Raw genomic sequence first — 17,786 nt, 5'->3', positions numbered from 1 at the left:
ATGTCCAATGAAGTCAGTCGTCATTTAGTCATCGTTAGTTGCAACTAATTCTTGATCAACTTTTAGTTTTAAACAAACTTCTATGTGTATGTAGACACAAACGTCACATATATGCGAATTAAGATCACGATATTGTGGACTGAGCTATAAAGGCGAGATTTTTTTAAACTCGAGCTCACCAGGTTTTTGTTTTGAAAAATTTGGTACTTCTGAAGAAACTTTGATAAGTCGATGAAGCCTCTTTAGCTCGAGACGAATTTTAAATTTTGTTAATTTCGCTAGGAGCACTCAAGATTTGTTTCAATCTGAGGATCCAAAAATTGGTGTGTGTCACAGTCTTAGTTGACATTGCATGATCTAAAGTTCACGTCATGTTAAGAGTTTAAAAGACACGTGGAATTCCTGATGTAGAAAACAGGAAGTAGAATGAATAAAGTTAGACTTTGAGTTCAGTCAGTAAAGTCAAGCAGTCAAGTGAAGTCAAGTTAGAAGTCAAGTGTTATTCTTTGGACCGAGTGGTCAAGTATATTTTGGTCCGGGATGGACAGTAGCGACTTTATAAAGTCTGTAGTAATTTCAGTTAGAAAGTAACTTGTGGGCAGTTGTTGCCAGTGGTCTTTTGAGCCATGTATTAGTTGATCTATATTTCTACACAGTGTTACCCGCTGAGATGCGGACGTGATTTGTAACTAACATATATTGGATACATTTGATACCGCTGTTATGCGGATAGGATTGTTTATTATTTCTTGACTTGTAGCACTAACAAGGAGTGCAGTATTATTATTATTATGTTGTAAATAAACTTCATGTTTGTCTGCTGAAACGGACTTAGGTCAGTTTATAGTATTTGTCTTGTCACGTGTCAAGAGTACTTCAGGAAGCAAGAACCCAGCATTTCACGACATTCGCATTCTGCAACCTTACACCATTCAACCTGGCATTTACAGTGTGGGGCCAAACATCATAAGGTGCTCGAATTTTGAGATAATATCTTAAACAGACCGGTACAACAGAGAATAAATTTCCCTCCGTATCTCTTTCTTGTGTGTTAATACAAAATCTTCATTTATTTCGCTAGGCATCTTTTTCTTGTGGCCAATACGAAGAGGTTTAGCACTAGTCCCTAGTTCTGAGCATATGTTTTCAGCAAAGGTAATACTGGCTTCAGTGAGGTCCTCTAGAAATGGTAGAGTATATCGAAAAATAGAACTACATCGACTTCAGCTTCAGCAGCTTAAATTTTGCCAGATTTAGAGGGACATCCTAGTGTTGAACTTTTATGAGAACAGCAAATATCAAAGTCTTGACCTCTGCAGTCCATTATTTCTGAGCCATACGAACGTAGTTTTTCTAAAATAACCGCAGAAATTCCATAGGCATGCTTATTCTTAGTGTCGATGAAGCCCATGAAAGACTCGTCGTTATCCATTACCGTCAATGTGGGAAACTAGGTCCAACTTTTAGATGCCAGGTATACAATCGAAAATAATAGAAAAATAGATGGCTAGTTTTAATTGTTGTATGATCTATTTCCATGACCACCCATAATTAGAATAAATTCTTATGTATTTTTGTAAGTTTGGTTCGAACCCAATGTTCCTTCAGGAGTGGAGTCCACTAGGATAATAATATCACTAACTCCAAAAATTGTCTTCATTTTTGTTCTTCCAATTCTTCTTCAAATTGTTCGTGATGTCCAAGAGTGCCAGATTCTGATTGTAGAGCAAAACAAATGATGTCCAAGAGTCTCTGTATGTAGGGTTTCCATTGTTTCCTTTTGTTTCGATAAATCTTGACCATCGCTGTGAATACCGCCCTTTACACATTTCCTTCCAGCTGTCTGAATGTTCTGCTGGTCTCTTCCTATTCAGTTCTTGGTGATAACCTCCATCTATCGTTTAATCCATTTTCATGTTGATGTAGCCTAATACTTGATCTTGAGAAAAGAGTTTTCAGGGGAAGCCAAACAGTTGTTTTTTTTGGGTGTGGGGGGGGGGATGGTAACAATTTCTGAAAACTTTTTTTACCGCTGAGTATTTTCCTTAGAAGAAAGTAACGTGGACGTCTATAAGTGCGTTAATTAGAGATGTAAACAAACCTTGTCAACTCAGGCTAGTCTTTAGTTCATATTTAAGTTTAGAGAGAATAGAGGATATCAACAAAGTAGCTCAGTAAATAAACGTGTACATTTCAAATGGAATAGTCTGTGGAGTTTGTGCAGTTTTTACTGAGAAAGTTTAAATTGTCCTTTGTTTGATGCCCCTTGTCCCTTGATGCCCCGTGCTAGCTACGCCACTGTATATATATATATATTCTTCCTATTAGCTTGTAAGCTTTCCCTATATGTAAAGAAGCTGGATCCTCGGCTCTAACGATTTTCATAGAAATGTAAAATTTATTTTAATTTTAAAGAAAAAATGACTAATTGGCCGCACAAGTAAAACTCGAGTTTGACTGTTATCATTTTTAAAAATATAATCAAAATTTAATCATCTTATCATTTGGCTCACTTTTTATTTACTTTAATAGTTTAAAAAAAAAAATAAAAAAATAAAATCAAAATGTAATCAAAATACAATCATCTTATCATTAAATTTAATTTGGCTCACTTTATTTATTTCGAGCACACCTCAGCGCATTTGACTGAAATGTTTCTTTGTATTTAATAAGGCGTTGAAAGAATAAATCGAAGTACTCATACGCTTTATAAATAAACATTTTGTCTATGAACATTTTGTACAGAAACATTTTGTCTATGAACATTTAGCCCACCGTCTTGTATCGTTATTGCCATTTCAGACAAGAGTTCAAAGTCCATCAAGAGATCAACTTCCTACAACACCAGACGTCATGAGCGTGCCACGACACCCACCTACTACATCGACGTGGTCGCCGCCGTTGATAAAACTATGTACGACATTTTCCTCACGAGAGCCGGGAACCAGCAAGCAGCCTCGACAGACATACGAGAGTATTTCTCATTTCTTTTTAATGGGGTAAATCAGTTTCTGTAAGATTTCTTCGTTGTTGTTGGAAGTTTAAAAATGCTCTTCCTTGTCACTACTAAAGGTGTCCAAAGATTTATCTAAAAATTAGACTGAGTCAAGCTTTAATTATCGAGTACTGGAACGCTGGGTTGAATTATATGGCAGGAAAGAGAGGGCGATTTCTTGTGCAAGTGCAGACCTTACTTTGGGACGAATCGTCGATGACAAGAAAATACCAAGTTAAGGCGTTTCCATTACGTGATAGGGCCGTTGCTCATGGGGAGAATGTGAATTTTTAAGTTATGCAAATTAGCTAAAAGTTAACAATGTCCAGATGAAGATTTTGATTGCTCTTTTTATTTTTAAATGAAGTAGGCGCGGTGGCTTGGTGGTAAAGCGTATGACGTCCAAACCGGAGGGTCCCGGGTTCGAATCCAAAAGGCGGTTGGCCGTAGTTTAAGTGTGGCGTTCTTCCCTTTTTGATACATCTTTTTTTTTTTTTTTACAAAGCTTATATCAACTCACTTCTGTCTGTCCGTATCTGTCTGTCACTCTGTCTGCCTGGCCAAAAGTTTGTAAAAGTTATTTCTTCATTACCCAATCTCGTCTCGGATCAAGTTGAAATTTCGCACAATTATTTCTTTTACCTAACAACACAAAAATCAAAAAAAAAAAAATTAAACAATTAGTGAATTAACTATGGGTAATAAATTACTTTGTTTGGAATCTCAAACAAGGGAAGGAAATACTTCTTGACTGAAGTGGTAGTATAATATGAATTAGTCCCCTTTCCAAGTGAAATAAATAGTACTTGACTAAAGTGGTTGTATCTTCTTATAAAATATAGACGTTACTTCAAAAAAGAAGATGATTACGTCATAAGCGTTTAGTGTTTGAGGCTACCATATAGATGCAGCCAAAAGTTTTTTATACTTAAGCATTTGAAAACGTTACAAGCATATGGTTACAATATATTGAAAAAAAATGAATAAAATGTTTTATTTCCGTTTGAAATCAATTGGCGAAAAAACCGACACTATTAGTGGCTAATATTTCATGCTTATGGTTCAGTGACGTATGAAGTAAGCACTTGAGATATTACAGAAATATAATGATTTAAACATTTTAAAAATAGATGTAACAAAATACCAATTAAGGTTTTTGTTGTATAAAATGTATTTAGTATCACCAGCACGCCCTCCCCGTAAAAGGTTGTCACTATAACGACAGCCCTAAAACTTTATCTGCTACTTTGACCAGTTGTAGAGCCGGCCCTAAGACATGGGCGAACTAGGCAGCCACCAGAGCCTATGATTGGTGGAGGCTTAGCACTGGACATTGACAAACAAACGCGGAACAAGGATCAAACCTCAACCATAGAAGATTTCTAAGGCTCTATGTCTGCTAGCCTCGTTCTCAACCATAGCAGATTTCTAAGGCTCTATGTCTGCTAGCCTCGTTCTCAACCATAGCAGATTTCTAAGGCTCTATGTCTACTAGTCCCTACTATGGCTCTAGGTTTATTCACAAATGTTTCTTTCTACCTGTTAGACCACATTTGTTCGATATGTTTAAAAGACCATTGTTTCTTCCTTTGGTGAAATGTCAAAACATTTCTAGTCCGGTGACAACGAATCGTTTATGTAGTACAAATACGCTATCGGCGCTATACGAATTTAACTTATTTGCTGATTTAGATATAGATGCATGACGGTTTGTAATTTTTTAAAATTTCATTAGGGGCCATCCTATTCAGTTCGCCTATAGGGGCCTCTCTATTCGTTTCGCTTAGTGCCACCAATTACCTAAGGCCGGCCTTGCCAGTTGGGCGCATTGGTCTCGATATAATTTTTAACGCAGTTATCTCCTCTCTGTTTGCATTTAGAGTTTGACTTTCACGTTTCTAATCACGTGACAATCAGATTGTCTGATGTATTTGATCTCAGGTAGATTTGAGTTACAGGAGTATCACGTGGACCAGCTATCGTATCAACGTTAGACTCATCAAGATTGTCGTTTTCTCGGTAAGTCTCAATCAAGATTGTCGTTTTCTCGGTAAGTCTACATCAAGATTGTCGTTTTCTCGGTAAGTCTCGATCAAGATTGTCGTTTTCTCGGTAAGTCTACATCAAGATTGTCGTTTTCTCGGTAAGTCTACATCAAGATTGTCGTTTTCTCGGTAAGTCTACATCAAGATTGTCGTTTTCTCGGTAAGTCTACATCAAGATTGTCGTTTTCTCGGTAAGTCTACATCAAGATTGTCGTTTTCTCGGTAAGTCTCGATCAAGATTGTTGTTTTCTTGGTAAGTCTACATCAAGATTGTCGTTTTCTCGGTAAGTCTACATCAAGATTGTCGTTTTCTCGGTAAGTCTACATCAAGATTGTCGTTTTCTCGGTAAGTCTACATCAAGATTGTCGTTTTCTCGGTAAGTCTACATCAAGATTGTCGTTTTCTCGGTAAGTCTACATCAAGATTGTCGTTTTCTCGGTAAGTCTACATCAAGATTGTCGTTTTCTCGATAAGTCTCAATCAAGATTGTCTTCTTCTCGGTAAGTCTAAATCAAGATTGTCGTCTTCTCGATAAGTCTCAATCAAAATTGTCATATTCTCGGTAAGTCTTAATCAAGTTTGTCATTTTCTCGGTAAGTCTCAATCAAAATTGTCATATTCTCGGTAAGTCTTAATCAAGTTTGTCATTTTCTCGGTAAGTCTCAATCAAAATTGTCATATTCTCGGTAAGTCTTAATCAAGTTTGTCATTTTCTCGGTAAGTCTTAATCAAGTTTGTCATTTTCTCGGTAAGATTAAGATTAAGTAAATCTCTTAGAGTGACTAGGTCCCCTTAGAACTAATTACAATTTCAAAGTTTTGTTTTATAATATAAACTTTTACTTCCAGAAAACTGATGTGTATAGAGTAATATTTGATGCGAAAAAAGAAGCCTTCATAGAGAGTAACCTAAGTTTGGACAGCTTCAGTCAGCTAGTGAATAGTGCTACTGGGGTGGACTTATTTGCACCCTACGACCACGTCATGCTGTTTGTTGGGTGAGTCTGTAAAAGTCAGTGATGAATTTACCTATAGGTCACGTAGGCTATAGTTTAGAGCAGTGATGCCCAAAGTACGGCCCGCGGGCCAGAACCGGCCCGCGGCGTGGTTGCATCCGGCCCACCGAGAAGTCGGCACAAAAAGTAATAAATTGTCCCCCCTTAAAAAAAAAGGTGAAAATATATCTTTACCTTTGTTAGGGCCCTCACGTTTTCTCTGATGGATTAGTACCATGACCTTTAACGAGTGTGAGTTTGTGAAATGGAACTCTGAATGTAGACTCTGCCCGGAAAAGTGAATGGATCTTTTTTTGTGAAACATGATAATAAGCCAACATATTTTGTTTTGTAAAGAAAGTCTGGATGTTTAAAAAAAAAAAAAAAAAAACATATACAGCGGTTTGAGCCGCGTATAAAAGATTGGTTAAACTACGCCTAGAGATTTGACCAAAGACAAGAAAGTAGTTGGTGGTAAAGCTAGCTACAATGCTACTCTCATTTTAAGTAGAAATGAAGCAATATTTTTAGACTTTAAATATCCCATTAATTAATGTAAGATCTAGATCCTAATGTTTCAAATGGTTTCAGGTGAGTTTTGATTTCATATTTTACCATTTTGTTGATGTGGCCCGCAACACGCGTGTCGAAAGTTAAAATGGCCCGCAGGTAAAATTAGGTTGAGCATCACTGGTTTAGAGCTTACGCCCGCCTGGGGCTCCTCCCAAGTAGTGTTTTGAAGAAAAAGCAAAGGAATATTATGTTATGTTGATTACATGGGAACCTTTAACATTTTATGATTTTACTTAATGTTTGTATATTATTACACGAGGCTTGAAAATTTAAGTCTGGAAATATATGTATACAAATGAATACAGGAGGGCGAATTGTTTTGGTTGTGTAGACTGAATGGATTTGTGTGACGGAAAGACGTGTGACAGAAAGACGTGTGACAGAGAGACGTGTGACAGAGAGACGTGTGACAGAGAGACGTGTGACAGAGAGACGTGTGACAGAAAGACGTGTGACAGAGAGACGTGTGACAGAGAGACGTGTGACAGAAAGACGTGTGACGGAAAGACGTGTTACAGAAAGACGTGTGACAGAAAGGCGTGTGACGGAAAGACGTGTGACAGAAAGACGTGTGATAGAAAGACGTGTGACAGAAAGACGTGTGACAGAAAGACGTGTGACAGAGAGACGTGTGACAGAAAGACGTGTGCTAGAAAGACATGGGTTTAGTTGTACTAAATGTATGAAGCTACAAACCAATGACCGAGAAAAACAAAACGGAGCAAAAGGAGTCTTGAATTTGAAACCCGGCGAAGTCAAAATTTTTAAACTTCAGAATTTTTAGGACGACATTTAGTATAATGGGTAATAATGCAATGGGTACCGAGTCACATAGGTGTGACTGGCAACACAATCGCAGACTCTTTGGCCCACCAGGGAGGGCAAATTCCACCCACTGGTCAGGCTGTAAGCTTTCATCAAGCCCTGGCTATAATACAAAAAACAGAAATGGAAAAGTGGTTTGAGTGCTGGGACAAGTCCCAAAAAGCCCGTGGAGTCTGGGAGCGCATGAGGCGCCCTGACCGCACTTCCCCGTGGTGGAGGCTGTCCAGGCCTGAGCAAGCTATTATAGCACAGTGCAGGACAGGCCACTGTCCTGTTGGCTCATATTTCTCTCGGCTATGGCCAAATTTTGATTCACGGTGCCCTCGCTGCGGGGAAGAGGAAATCGTGCCTCATATTCTGTTTGACTGCCCCAGACTTGCTGATCTCCGTCTCGACAGGTCTGGGAAACCCAAAATTCTCGACCTGTATGGCGACATTTATGCACTACGCAAGACAGCAGGGTTTCTGTCCAGGGCTTTTGCAAGAGAGGATTTGAGCCTTTCAAGCCCTCACTCTAATGCAGTTTGATGAGTATAATGGGAACCTTACTTTGTTGTTGGCCTCCTTTAGTCGTAGAACGACTATGGTTCATCTCAGAGCACACTTCCTCATGTGGCTGTGGAGCCCTATTTTGAAGAGACACTCCCGTCCACAGATAGCGCAGGTTAAGGTGGCTTTTGCTTCAGTGGTAGAGGAGCTGGTTATTTTTCGTATTGCGCGTTTTTCTTCCTGAGCTGAGACCCATGTACTTTCACTGTCCATAGCTTTCTTGGTCACTGTCTCTCTCCATCTGGTGCGGTCTAGATCTATGTCTTCGCATTTGTCAGTATTGATGTTCAGTGATTAAATGTCCCGTTTTATTACATCAATGTAACGGAGTTGGGGGCGACCAGTTTTTCTTGAGCCAGTCGCGAGTTCTCCGTAGAGGATGACCTACGGGACGAAATTGTCCTCCATCCGGCGAACATGTCCAAGCCAGCGTAAGCGGCGTTGTCTGAGGACTGTAAAGATGCTGGGAATCTTACTTAGGGGGACGTAAAGCCGGTTGGTCGTTGTTCTGGCCACAAAGTATAATAGGAACTAATACAACTTAGGCCAGATTATTAGTCATATACAACTTCCTTCCCCCTGTTCGAGTTACCAAACAAATAATTAACTACTAATAGTTAATTAACTAATTGGTATTTTTTTTTTATTTATCGATTCTTGCGTTGTCAGGTAAAAGAAATAATTGTGCACAATTTCAGCTTGATCCGAGATAAGGTGTGGCAGAAATAACGTGTACAAACTTTTGACCAGACAGACAGAGTTGACATAAGCTTTGTAACAAAAACAAAAATGGATTTGTAACACTGTGTTGAACAAATCTTATTTCTTGCATTAAACTTGTTTTTTTTTCGTTTTTTTCCAGGAAGTCGATGATCTTGGACGATGGAGAATTGTTAGGTAATTTTTTTTTACTGTGGGGAGTTTAATGTTACAAAGCTTTATAGGGTTTTATAGCTTCACTGGTTTTTATAGTTACACGGGTTTTATAGTTACACGGGTTTTATAGTTACATGGGTTGTCATAGTTAAACGGGTTCTTATAGTTACATGGGTTGTCATAGTTAAACGGGTTCTTATAGTTACATGGGTTGTCATAGTTAAACGGGTTCTCATAGTTACATGGGTTGTCATAGTTAAACGGGTTCTTATAGTTACATGGGTTGTCATAGTTAAACGGGTTCTTATAGTTACATGGGTTGTCATAGTTAAACGGGTTCTCATAGTTACATGGGTTGTCATAGTTAAACGGGTTCTTATAGTTACATGGGTTGTCATAGTTAAACGGGTTCTTATAGTTACATGGGTTGTCATAGTTAAACGGGTTCTTATAGTTACATGGGTTGTCATAGTTAAACGGGTTCTCATAGTTACATGGGTTGTCATAGTTAAACGGGTTCTTATAGTTACATGGGTTGTCATAGTTAAACGGGTTCTTATAGTTACATGGGTTGTCATAGTTAAACGGATTCTTATAGTTACATGGGTTGTCATAGTTAAACGGGTTCTTATATTTACATGTTTTATTGTAATAGTTACTAGGGTTTTTATAATCACACGATACGGGATTTTAAAGCAAAAAAACAACAACGAGTTATTGTAAAACGGATTTTATAGTAAGGAGAGTTGGCAACTGCCATGTATTATTTTGTTGAACTTGTCATTGGCTCAGGTTTGGCTTATATGTCTCAAGTGTGTCGCAACGACGGAAAAAGTAGTTCCATCGTTTATGACGCTGGCACATATTCATCCATCTTAACAGCAGCTCACGAGCTTGGCCACAGGTCAGTAAGAAATCTATTTTACCTTTTGTTGTGACACGGTTACTGTGTGGTCAACCGTGACACACGGTCAAGTGTGGGGTATCGGAGAGTTAGGGGGACTTGCGGGAAGTGACGAGTGTGTAAACAAGAAGAGAGGAAGTCAGCGAGTGAAGTTGGGTATCTGTATATAACGTTTGCCGTGTATATATGTTATGTTGAAATGTTCCACAATTAAAAAGGTACTTTAAACGTAGAAGGACTTGTTTTTTCACACCTTTTTACTTTTGCCTATCCCTTAGTCTGTTGGACCGTTGGGGCACAATGCAAGATTTTACGACCGTCTTTCTCCATTCCTCTCTGTCTTATGCTTTAGTTAGAACCTCTTTCAATGGCAGGCTGTCTTCCCAACACTTTCTCTGTCTGCCTCTTCTTCTTTTTCCTGGTACTGTTCCCTGAAGGAAGGTCATAATTAATTAACTTTGTTTTATATAGAAAATGTACTAAGCTAAGGGGAGATAAGCCATTTGTAGGGAACTAGGTCGTTCGATAAAATGTTTTAGCTAACAATGAAGTATAAAATCTTCTTATCTTATCTTATAAAATACAGACGTTACTTCAAAAAAACGAAGAGGATTACGTCCTACGCGTCATGCATTCAGTCATGCATATTAACCAATGAACTTGACTCCAAGTCACTGGTTTTCCTGGCTAGCTCATACAACCCATTCCATGCTCTAATAGCGCTAGGGAAGAAGGAGCATTTGTACAAATTTGTTCTGGCATATAGAACGAGGAATGTGCCTTTCTCTTTGTGTCTTTCTGAGTATTTTATTAGGTTTTGTTTTTGTATTTCAAGATTATGGTTCAGTGTTTTATGTATAATTGCTACTTTACTTTTGAGTCTTCTGTCCTGAAGGCTTTCTAAATTTAGTGATTTTACTAAAGGTGCTACTCTAATCAAATCTGAATATTCGTTTGTTATGAATCTCACTGCTCTATTTTGTGTCTGTTGTATAAGTACTTAAATAGCTCAGTGGCTAACAAGTCGGCCTTCCATCGTGAAGGCACAAGCTCGAATTCAGGCTCGAGCAACTTTTTTTTTTTTTAAATGCTTTTGAAAAGGTAGCATGGAACCCCAGATGCCATCCCCCCCCCCAAACTAGTATACAAAAGTGATTGGAAGTAGCACTGAACAAAAATAAATCGATACAATTTTCCAACCTAAAAAACAAATTCTTATTGCTAGTCTAGAACTATGAAAAATTAGTTACCTGATTGATTTAAAGATAGTGATGCAATTTCACTAAACTTTGTTTTTTAAAAAAGTACTTTATCTTTCACTTGTTTGGTTTCTGTTCAGTTTATCAGCAGAACACGACGGGGACGGCAACAGTTGTCGCTTTGAGGACCGCTATATAATGGCTGCCACGGACTCAGATTCAACTCAAGGCACTGAGCTTCACCCATGGATATTCTCAAACTGTAGTGTCGCGAATTTTACCAACCTGTTTCAACAACTTTTACAAACTTCGTAAGTGGTTTATTTAAAAAAAAAAGATAAAATTCTAGCACCCCCCATTACCATTTAATTGTAACTAGTTTGCCTGCTCTACAAAACTGTACATACGCTCATTATTAAACAAATAGTATGTATTTTCCAGACGTGGTCAAATGTGTCTCAATACTAAGTTGTCTGCTGATGAGTCTTATGATGTTAAAAGCTATCTGGGTCAGCGCTATCCCCCCGACCAGCAGTGCCAACGACGTCTTAACAAAACAGATGTTGTCTTTTATAGGGTAAGTCTATTATGCCCATTTAGTACAACTGTACAAGTCTGTAAAGGATGACTTTGATAAACTAATTTGCATATAGAAATATAAGGATTTTTTTTTGGCGGATTTAAATTTGACATTTACAGGGCACAAAGACAGCTTGCGACACTACATTAAAGAATAGCTTTAAGTCTTATATTTCCAAAACTTTTTTTTTTTAGATTAGTTCATTTTAACTCTTTTGTTGCCATAGCGGCTTGAGCCAAGAATAATCGTCATAAAAAGCCTGAACACTGACTTGCAACGTCACAACCTATGGGCAGTGGATCAATATAGTTCGTAGCCACGTCACAGGTCTGTACGACGTTGCTACGAGCCATTGGTCTTCACCGCCCACAGGTTGTGACGTTGCAAGTCAGTGTTGGGGCCTTCTATAACGATTGGCCTTACTTGAGCCAACGGTGTGTGTTGTTCTCTCACTTTATAAATGAAATGAAATTATTATTATTGTATGACTTACTGTGTGCTTTTTTTTTGGTTTAAGCATTGATGAATTCAGAGTTTTGAGGTCGACTGAGAATAAAAAAAAAAACAACAATTTTTTTTGCATCAGATTAAATTTTTGTTTCGATCATTAAGTCGAATGGGAATCTCTGTATGGTATACCACGTCAATCACACATTCTTATGTTATATCATATCAATCACACATTCTTATGTTATATCATATCAATCACACATTCTTATGTTATATCATATCAATCACACATTCTTATGTTATATCATATCAATCACACATTCTTATGTTATATCATATCAATCACACATTCTTATGTTATATCATATCAATCACACATTCTTATGTTATATCATATCAATCACACATTCTTATGTTATATCATATCAATCACACATTCTTATGTTATATCATATCAATCACACATTCTTATGTTATATCATATCAATCACACATTCTTATGTTATATCATATCAATCACACATTCTTATGTTATATCATATCAATCACACATTCTTATGTTATATCATATCAATCACACATTCTTATGTTATATCATATCAATCACACATTCTTATGTTATATCATATCAATCACACATTCTTATGTTATATCATATCAATCACACATTCTTATGTTATACCATATCAATCACACATTCTTATGTTATATCACGTCAATCACACATTCTTATGTTATATCATATCAATCACACATTCTTATGTTATATCATATCAATCACACATTCTTATGTTATACCATATCAATCACACATTCTTATGTTATACCATATCAATCACACATTCTTATGCTATGCCACGTCAATCACACATTCTTATGTTATATCACGTCAATCACACATTCTTATGTTATACCATATCAATCACACATTCTTATGTTATGCCACGTCAATCACACATTCTTATGTTATATCATATCAATCACACATTCTTATGTTATATCATATCAATCAGACATTCTTATGTTATACCATATCAATCACACATTCTTATGTTATGCCACGCCAATCACACTTTCTTATGTTATATCATATCAATCACACATTCTTATGTTATATCATATCAATCAGACATTCTTATGTTATATCATATTAATCACACATTCTTATGTTACGCCACTTCAATCACACATTCTTATGTTATATCATGTCAATCACACATTCTTATGTTATACCATATCAATCACACATTCTTATGTTATATCACGTCAATCACACATTCTTATGTTATACCATATCAATCACACATTCGTATGTTATATCATCAATCACACATTCTTATGTTATATCATATCAATCACACATTCTTATGTTATACCATATCAATCACACATTCTTATGCTATGCCACGTCAATCACACATTCTTATGTTATATCACGTCAATCACACATTCTTATGTTATACCATATCAATCACACATTCTTATGTTATACCATATCAATCACACATTCTTATGTTATGCCATGTCAATCACACATTCTTATGTTATATCATATCAATCACACATTCTTATGTTATACCATATCAATCACACATTCTTATGCTATGCCACGTCAATCACACATTCTTATGTTATATCACGTCAATCACACATTCTTATGTTATACCATATCAATCACACATTCTTATGTTATGCCACGTCAATCACACATTCTTATGTTATATCATATCAATCACACATTTTTATGTTATACAATATCAATCACACATTCTTATGCTATGCCACGTCAATCACACATTCTTATGTTATATCACGTCAATCACACATTCTTATGTTATACCATATCAATCACACATTCTTATGTTATACCATATCAATCACACATTCTTATGTTATGCCACGTCAATCACACATTCTTATGTTATATCATATCAATCACACATTCTTATGTTATATCATATTAATCACACATTCTTATGTTATGCCACTTCAATCACACATTCTTATGTTATATCATGTCAATCACACATTCTTATGTTATACCATATCAATCACACATTCTTATGTTATATCACGTCAATCACACATTCTTATGTTATACCATATCAATCACACATTCTTATGTTATATCATATCAATCACACATTCTTATGTTATATCATATCAATCACACATTCTTATGTTATACCATATCAATCACACATTCTTATGTTATGCCACGTCAATCACACATTCTTATGTTATGCCACGCCAATAACACATTCTTATGTTATATCATATCAATCACACATTCTTTGTTACACCATATCAGTCACACATTCTTATGTTATATTATATCAATTACACATTCTTATGTTATGCCACGTCAATCACACATTCTTATGTTATGCCACGTCAATCACATATCTTTCTTATATTATGTAACGTCAATCAGACATTATCTTTATATTATGCCACGTCAATAAGACATTATCTTTATATTATGCCACGTCAATCAGACATTCTCTTATGTTATGCCATATCACACATTCTACTTATGTTATGTCACGTTAATCACACATTTTTCTTATGTTACGTTATAACAATCACACATTCTCTTTTTGTTATGCTTCGTCAATCATACATTCTTGTTATGTTATGCCTACAATATGCATTTGCAAAATTACAGAATCTTCATGACACTGACCTATGTCTTAATCTGTATTGCTCCTTTGCTGACTACACCAGTTACTATACCCAATCAGAACCAGCATACTATGGAACAAGCTGTGCTAGTGGCAAGGTTGGCAAATACATTACTTTTATTTTACCTAAAAAAACAATGGCCAAGAAGATGTGGCTAAAGAATTTGAAACGCTTAACTGTTGTACGGATAGGATCCGGTTTGAACCCCAAATTGTATTTTCCTTTTTTAAGTTGTTAACACAAGCCGAATGTTTCAATTGTCAATGAGCATGATAGTAACCCCACACATCAGCCAACTTCTTAGATAGAGTGCACATAACTTGCTGTTACTGCCAACTTCCAACTAATTGACTTGATCAATCTTGACTTACTATTTTAATGTGAACCATTTAAAGGAATCCTTCATTTTTGCCAGCCAAAGCATTGACTTGTAAGAATACAAACTCATTTGTCTTTTTTTCCTGGTATCTGATACCCACAATTTTTCTGTAGCATTGACTCTCAAAGTCTTGAATTCTTCTTTCACCCTCAGTGTTCAGAGTCCAACTTTCACAATAATATAGGAGTACAGAGACCACTATGGAAGAATACAGTTTTAACTCGTTCTCTCCGTAATTATTTACCACATTCTGGTGGAATCAGCGCTGGTATCGTCAGTTAGGAGAGAAAGAGTTAATTTTACAGCAAAGCTGATGCTGCTCTTTCAGATTTTCCACAGTTTGCTCATGGCAACGTAAACGGGGTTTTTATCTCTTTCATTGATCCTCCATCTCTTGTTATGTTTGACCCTAGGTATTGAAATGAATCAACTTCTTCTACTTTACAGGTGTGCAAACAAGGTGAATGTGTGACTGACCCAGCAGCTCCCACTGGTGATGGTAGGTGGTTCAATTAGCAGAATGTCATTTTCCCGCGTCTTGATAAACTTTTCATCTTCATATTCATCTTCACCTTCATCTTCACCTTTATCTTAACCTTCACCTTCATCTTTACCTTCATCTTCACCTTCACCTCATCTTCACCTTCATCTTCACCTTCATCTTCACCTTTATCTTCACCTTAATCTTCATCTTCACCTTCATCTTCACCTTAATCTTCACCTTCATCTTTATCTTCACCTTCATCTTCACCTTCATCTTCACCTTCATCTTCACCTTTATCTTCACCTTCATCTTCACCTTCATCTTCACCTTTATCTTTATCTTCACCTTCATCTTTATCTTCACCTTCACCTTCATCTTCACCTTTATCTGTATCTTCACCTTCATCTTTATCTTCACCTTCATTTTCACCTTCATTTTCACCTTCATTTTCATCTTCACCTTCATCTTCACCTTCATCTTCACCTTCATCTTCACCTTCATCTTCACCTTCATCTTCAACTTTATCTTCACCTTCATCTTCACCTTCACCTTTACCTTCATCTTCACCTTCACCTTCACCTTTACCTTCATCTTCACCTTCACCTCCATCTTCACCTTCATCTTCACCTTTATCTTCACCTTTATCTTCACCTTCATCTTCACCTTCATCTTCACCTTCATCTTCACCTTTATCTTTATCTTCACCTTCACCTTTATCTTCATCTTCATTTTCACCTTCATTTTCACCTTCATTTTCACCTTCATTTTCACCTTCATTTTCATCTTCATCTTAACCTTCACCTTCATCTTCACCTTCATCTTCACCTTCACCTTTACCTTCATCTTCACCTTTATCTTCACCTTCATCTTCACCTTCATCTTCACCTTTATCTTTATCTTCATCTCCATCTTTATCTTCACCTTCATCTTCATCTTCACCTTCATCTTCACCTTCATCTTCAACTTTATCTTCACCTTCATCTTCACCTTCACCTTTACCTTCACCTTCACCTTCACCTTCACCTTCACCTTCACCTTCATCTTCACCTTCATCTTCAACTTTATCTTCACCTTCATCTTCACCTTCACCTTTACCTTCATCTTCACCTTCACCTTCACCTTCACCTTCACCTCATCTTCACCTTCATCTTCACCTTCATCTTCACCTTCATCTTCACCTTCATCTTCACCTTTATCTTCACCTTCATCTTCACCTTCATCTTCACCTTTATCTTTATCTTCACCTTCATCTTTATCTTCACCTTCACCTTCATCTTCACCTTTATCTGTATCTTCACCTTCATCTTTATCTTCACCTTCATTTTCACCTTCATTTTCACCTTCATTTTCATCTTCACCTTCATCTTCACCTTCATCTTCACCTTCATCTTCACCTTCATCTTCAACTTTATCTTCACCTTCATCTTCACCTTCACCTTTACCTTCATCTTCACCTTCACCTTCACATTTACCTTCATCTTCACCTTCACCTCCATCTTCACCTTCATCTTCACCTTTATCTTCACCTTCATCTTCACCTTCATCTTCACCTTCATCTTCACCTTTATCTTTATCTTCACCTTCACCTTTATCTTCATCTTCATTTTCACCTTCATTTTCACCTTCATTTTCACCTTCATTTTCACCTTCATTTTCATCTTCATCTTAACCTTCACCTTCATCTTCACCTTCATCTTCACCTTCACCTTTACCTTCATCTTCATCTTTATCTTCACCTTCATCTTCACCTTCATCTTCACCTTTATCTTTATCTTCATCTCCATCTTTATCTTCACCTTCATCTTCATCTTCACCTTCATCTTCACCTTCATCTTCAACTTTATCTTCACCTTCATCTTCACCTTCACCTTTACCTTCATCTTCACCTTCACCTTCACCTTTACCTTCACCTTCACCTTCATCTTCACCTTCATCTTCACCTTTATCTTCACCTTCATCTTCACCTTCATCTTCACCTTCATCTTCACCTTTATCTTTATCTTCACCTTCACCTTTATCTTCACCTTCATTTTCACCTTCATTTTCACCTTCATTTTCACCTTCATTTTCACCTTCATTTTCATCTTCATCTTAACCTTCACCTTCATCTTCACCTTCATCTTCACCTTCACCTTTACCTTCATCTTCACCTTTATCTTCACCTTCATCTTCACCTTCATCTTCACCTTCATCTTCATCTTTATCTTTATCTTCACCTCCATCTTTATCTTCACCTTCATCTTCACC

The 17,786-nt window shown here is 36.8% G+C and overlaps 1 protein-coding gene across 1 annotated transcript in view; it reads left to right on the top strand.

Annotated features, from left to right (window-relative positions):
• Positions 1-17,786, top strand: part of LOC106064261 (A disintegrin and metalloproteinase with thrombospondin motifs 6-like) — a 37,203-nt gene that overhangs the window by 8,605 nt on the left and 10,812 nt on the right. Inside the window, exons 5-13 of the mRNA XM_056006550.1 lie at positions 2,803-2,999; positions 4,937-5,014; positions 5,890-6,038; positions 8,845-8,879; positions 9,651-9,762; positions 11,102-11,272; positions 11,403-11,538; positions 14,660-14,773; positions 15,503-15,554. Of these exons, the coding sequence (XP_055862525.1) occupies positions 2,803-2,999; positions 4,937-5,014; positions 5,890-6,038; positions 8,845-8,879; positions 9,651-9,762; positions 11,102-11,272; positions 11,403-11,538; positions 14,660-14,773; positions 15,503-15,554 (1,044 nt within the window). The remainder of the gene's footprint in view (positions 1-2,802; positions 3,000-4,936; positions 5,015-5,889; positions 6,039-8,844; positions 8,880-9,650; positions 9,763-11,101; positions 11,273-11,402; positions 11,539-14,659; positions 14,774-15,502; positions 15,555-17,786) is intronic.

This window comes from Biomphalaria glabrata, chromosome 12 (genome assembly GCF_947242115.1).
Source record: "Biomphalaria glabrata chromosome 12, xgBioGlab47.1, whole genome shotgun sequence".
NCBI lineage: Eukaryota > Metazoa > Mollusca > Gastropoda > Planorbidae > Biomphalaria > Biomphalaria glabrata.
Note: the sequence above shows the minus strand (reverse complement) of the source record. Positions and strands in the feature narration are given on the sequence as shown.